The sequence below is a fragment of the Rhinopithecus bieti genome, unplaced genomic scaffold (assembly GCF_001698545.2).
Source record: "Rhinopithecus bieti isolate Rb0 unplaced genomic scaffold, ASM169854v2 scaffold_20307, whole genome shotgun sequence".
Classification (NCBI taxonomy): domain Eukaryota; kingdom Metazoa; phylum Chordata; class Mammalia; order Primates; family Cercopithecidae; genus Rhinopithecus; species Rhinopithecus bieti.
The window spans coordinates 280,586-286,458 of NW_016809865.1; the positions used below are offsets into that span (position 1 = coordinate 280,586).

The 5,873-nt window shown below is 36.3% G+C and overlaps 1 protein-coding gene across 1 annotated transcript in view; it reads right to left on the reverse strand.

The window, feature by feature from the left end:
• PHIP (PHIP subunit of CUL4-Ring ligase complex) overlaps positions 1-5,873 on the reverse strand; it is a 140,615-nt gene that overhangs the window by 130,383 nt on the left and 4,359 nt on the right. The window contains 1 exon segment of the mRNA XM_017890728.1: positions 5,801-5,860. Within this exon segment, the coding sequence (XP_017746217.1) occupies positions 5,801-5,860 (60 nt within the window).

The window sequence follows — 5,873 nt, forward strand, 5'->3', positions numbered from 1 at the left end:
AAAAAAGAAAACCAAAACTAACTTACAAAGAAATTCTAAATCAACTAAAAAACTGAAATTGATTAGGATTTATTTAACCTAAAGCCAAAGTCTTTTTTAAATTCTGTTTAAAATATATATAAACAGATTGACAAAATAGAAGTCAAGACATCTCTTCTCCGACAGTTTCCAAAAGAATATAAACTGTTGTGATGGTTGTAAATATCACAAATAACTGTATAGGAGGCAGATGCAATAACCAAGTTTTCTTCATATATTGCTAAATGTCATTTGATGATTACCCAAAGAGAAAAGCTTTGCATATTCTCTAATCAATTCAGGATTACATTAACCACCTAAATTATTTCTTAATGTTCAGTGTTCCATAAAACAAGTCATAGTAGAAATTAGTAGCAATATTTTCCAGAGGTCTATCCACAATGCCTTAACCATGATTTATTTTGGTATTAACTAAACATTTTCCTTTATTTTTTAGGCCTGTTTTATCCTTAAGTCTATAAAGTAATTATATTAATAGTATCTTCCGAAGTTTTTTGTTTTTTTTTTTTCTTTTCTTGAGACAGGGTATCACTGTGTCGCCCAGGCTGGAGGGCAGTGGCATGGGACAGAGCTTACTGCAGCTTCAACCTCCCTGGGCTCAGGCGATCCTCTCACCTCAGCCTTTCAGGTAATTGGGATTACAGGCATGTGTCACTACTACTGGCTAATATTTTTTTAGTTTTGTAGAGATGGGGTTTTCCATTTTGTCCAGGCTGTTCTCCAACTTGTGGCCTCCCAAAGTACTGGGATTACAGGTATGAGCCACCACACCCGGACTCTTCTGAAGTTTTAATGCAGTCTTTTATACTGCAGATTCTATGTTTAGAAAGTACATACATACTTGTTTCTGAAATAAAATATAAATGCTCTTCTTTTAAAATATTATAAAGCTCTAAGTGGAACACTACTAAAGTTCTGATAATAGCACTACTAAAGTTCTGATAATAGCAAACCCAAACCCTTACATAGTACTTGATTCATGCCAGTTATTACTCACAGATCACACAAAGTAGAAGCTATTATTAGCCCATTTTACCGAATGGAAAACAGACTCTCTCAATAAGATTCTGCCTCACAACAAATAAAACCATTATAGTTTGTGAAAGGCACACTCCAGCTCCCGCTTTACGTTCACACCGCTTTACAATGAAGAATATTAACCATACAGTAAGTACTGCAATTAAAATGTTTGTAAATGCTTCAAATTTTAAAAAATGGTATAAGTATCAATAGAATAATTCTACTTGTAAGAAAGAATGAAGAATGCTCCTTCAGCCTCTCAGCAACATATTCACACCTAACATTTTATTCATCATGTAACCCTTCACACCTAACATATTTTATTCATCACTATAACAACCTTGAGAGATTAAAGCTGTTTTAGAGACTACCATGCAAAGCTTCTATTTCATTGATACTCTACTAAAAAAGGAAATAGTAACTCTACTACACACATTTACTTTATTACATGTTCCCCAACCCCCCAAAATTATAATAATCAAGTGTTGAAAGAACTATGCTATCTTCAATGTAGAATGGGAATCCCTAATTCTAAAGCATTTAATATGGTATCTTTTTTTTTTTCCCCTGAAAGTTGTCTCTAGGTTTTATACCTTAACTTTCACATTAATCAGCACACACTAAATAAATGTATACCTAAGATACATACATAAATAAATCCTATCCACGGTTCCTATTCATCTCTGAATTTGAGACCACCAATAATGAAAACTAGTGCTTAAACTATGATGGAAATCATGGTAATTTGGGGCATTTTACAACATAGTTAGTGTCTCAAATCATCTTTGCAACAAGAAATGAATTTACCACCAAAGAATGGCACTATGAAAAGCATTTATATAATTTTGTAACCTACGTGATTTCTACTTTTCTGTGTTTTAGAAAATTAAGCTCTACAAATGAAATAAAGCTTACTTCTTAAATACAATGTACTGCTATTTCTAGTTCAAAATCACAGATTTTCAGATTGAAAAAATTTCAATCCACTTATTTTCAAATGAGATAACTGGGACAAAGAGAAATTCCATTACTTGCCCAAGATTACCTACAGGTTAACTGTCAGCAGAGCTTAAAACCACAATCCATATCTCCTGACTCTCAATCCTTTCACTAAAAAATGAAAAAAAAGACAAAAGATTTCTAATAAAGTGGAATAATTTTAAGAAAGGCAAATATCACTATTTTACAAGGCAAAAAATAAATCATTTTAACAGACTGGCAAAACATGAACTAGTTCTTGGGGGGAAAAGAGAGAAGTCTTCTAAGAAAAAATGTAATCAAGAGAGACCCAAATCCGGTAAAATGCTTGAAAACTCTGCCTCTATATCTCATAAATATGCAATCATCATTAAGTGACAACTAGAAAGCAGACTTAATAGACTAAATAGATTCACTATTCAAACTAAGAAATAAACAAATGACAAACCTTTCCTTCTGTCCAAAAAAAAGTTTTTTATTCTACAGTTTAAGGATTCTGATATTTGGAAAAGTGCTCCTGTTCTTTAAAATGTATCTCATATTTTAAAATGTAAAATCTAATTAAACGTATACCATAGCACCAAAACAATTTTAGCTTCCTATCCATTTACTTTGTTAAAAATGTTTTAAATCTTAAGGTAGATGGTGATAATTACAGTCATGTTTTAAACCAGAGACAGAAACAACCATAAGATATGAGCATTTCCTTTCTCAATCACACTTGAAATGAATGCATCAATTTCAACCTGTAAACTTTTAAAACTGCTCTTAAAATTCTACTTTCCTCTTGAGTAAAATTCAACCATTGCAATTATAACTAGACTGACTACAGATGATCAGTGCCTATTTTTAAATTCACATGTACAAATATTACACCCCATTTTAAACAGCTATAATTTGAGGTTTTCTAGAAATTTCAATGTGATGTGATATATGAGTTTTCCCATTTAAAATATTGCTCAGTTTATTATTCCATATAAAAAATCATTTCCAGGAAGAGTAGAAACTAAAGAAACTACAGTTTCACTCACCAAGTAATTTTCAAACCAATGTTAAATAAATTCAACTCGATACACAACAACATAAAACGTTTGAAGTCATAAGAATTAAAATAATAGAAAATACTGTACAAAATACTTTACATGTGCTGAGTTAGATATAAAACAGCAAGATCGCCGGGCGCGGTGGCTCAAGCCTGTAATCCCAGCACTTTGGGAGGCCGAGACGGGCGGATCACGGGGTCAGGAGATCGAGACCATCCTGGCTAACACGGTGAAACCCCGTCTCTACTAAAAAATACAGAAAACTAGCCGGGTGAGGTGGCGGGCGCCTGTAGTCCCAGCTACTCCGGAGGCTGAGGCAGGAGAATGGCGTAAACCCGGGAGGCGGAGCTTGCAGTGAGCTGAGATCCGGCCACTGCACTCCAGCCTGGGCGACAGAGCGAAACTCCGTCTCAAAAAAACAAAACAAAACAAAAAAAAACAGCAAGATCTACTATTGAACAAAAAAATCCAGTGTTCCTAATGTTTTTAGACCTAAATCTCAACTAAAAAGGTGAAATAAAGTTATTTCACACACCTAGATACACAGTTTGATGGATGAGAAAGCACCTCAAATGGTACCTTGCATCCAGCAGAGTAAGCAATATGCTGAATGAATGAAAAGAGAAAATGAGTCAAAGAACTCCAAGTTCTAATAAGATTTCTAAACTGATTGACGAGTGAGTATGACAACATGACTGTTCTAGTAAAGAGAAAACTCCAAGCAAGAAAAACCACTTCCATTCAAAATAGGTGGATTTTGAGAATAATACACAGATAAAAAGAATGCTTATTGTATCTTAACTCTGAGATGCAGACTAGGGGTAGAAATTCACTTTACCAATATTTCCTCCCCCCATACTCCCCCCCAAAATTAAATTAACTCAAAATCAAAATTGATAGCTCATTTTACTGAAAAAAAAAAAAAAAGATATTCCTACGAGGATTAGCCATTACCGTAATTTAGCCAGACACCATTAAGCTGCTTCATTTAAAAAATATAACATTACCAAAAGATTTCAAGAAAACGCAGCAATCCTCAGTGACTGAAAGTTTGTGGGTTTTTAAGAGATGCACAGATGTAAAAGCAGATGCAAAGATGAGTTTTGTAAAACCTGCCCCATCTTAAAAATGGAGTATTATAACCTTTGTGATAATTTTTTCAAATAGCAAGGAAGACATGTAAATTCACTGACGACTTCTATCAAATATTTATAAACCTAAAAATTAATTTCAAATTAGTAAATCTTGGAGTTTACTTCCAGTTCCATTCACTTTGGCCAAGAATTGAATGAAAGTATCCCAAATCACTCCTTGAAAACACACGTTCAGTGTGAAAATTACACTGCTAAATCTCCATTAGATGTATTAAACCTCAGTACCCTTGCTTATTTCAACAGCCATGAGTGGTTATCAACAACTTAGATTAAATCACAAGAGATTTATACACAAAAGTTAGGAAATACACTACATTAAAAAAAAAGGCCATTATAATCATGTCCTGCCCTCACCTCACAAAAGACATTCATTCTAAGCTCGCTGAAACTTCCTAGTCATTAGAGAAGTTCTGATGAAGTAACATTAGTAATTATGACTATCTCAAAACAGTTACAAAAGCCTCATAAAAATCAACGCACTACATAAATTTCAAAGGCTTGGTGTGCCCGGTGCGACTGCTTTTAACTGCCCCCCACACACATATTCACACAACGAACCTCTATCAGTTTAGGAGAAAATGTTACAGACAACATAACTTCTTTAAGGTAACTTTCAATCACATTACTGAAGTGATAGGTCCACTTCTGAAAAGCAATTTTTAAAGATTCCTAACATACTCATTTTGACAACCCACAAAATTAAGAAAAAGGTCTTTTTTAAGTTATTAAACAAAATATGTCCCAATATAAGCACAACAACTTTTGCTGGCCGAGTTCCATCCCACAGTAAATATGTGGACAAAAATCAAAACTCTTCAGTGTACTCCAATAATAGTTTTTAATTAAACGAGAGGCATACCATAAGAATTAGAAAAAGCCTACTAAACTTCTGGTTTTAGGGAATTACAGGCTTTACACTTCTGCAAAGATGTGTTTTAGTAAATGCAAGACGAATCACTGACCAACTATCATCACACATCAGAACCCTTCCAACAAAAAACCTAGGACTGAATTTAGGGAAAACAAAATAAACGATAGAGGAGGAAAAAAAATAATGTCTTGCCACGGTACCGCAGCCGCTGGATAGCCTGCCTGTGAAATGCTAATGCTACTTCGGAGCAGTTAGTCACCAGCTATTGTGTAGGGCAGGAGAAAGCCGAGCCGGCCGCGCGTGCAGAGCAAGCAAGCGAACGAGCGAGCGCGCTCTCCCCCTTCGCGCCGCTCCCGCCGCCGCCGACTCTCGCGCGCCCCCGCGCCCGCACGGACGCGCGCGCCGGCCCCTCCTCCTCCGGCCTTGCACTGCACAACACTCATGACGTATCTTTATTTCTAGTACATTAACAAAATATCACAAATAAATTGTCCGCAGCCCCTGCGGCCCCGGAGTACGAGTACCCCCGGCCACTGGCCCCCGCAGACCCCGCGCCGGCCTCCCAACCCTCCCCGTGGCCTTTGGAGCTTTCACGTTCTAGGGCCAAGTTTTTGTCTCTGTAAAAAATTGCGGGAAATTCAATTTTTATTCGACTCAGGGAAAAGTTTCTTTGCTCTGCGATGTGAATGTCTCACCAGATTCTGGTAGGTCCTGGGATGCTCCTTCCCAGTCCAGTCTGTGCGCCGGGGCAGCAGCTGCGGGGAGAGG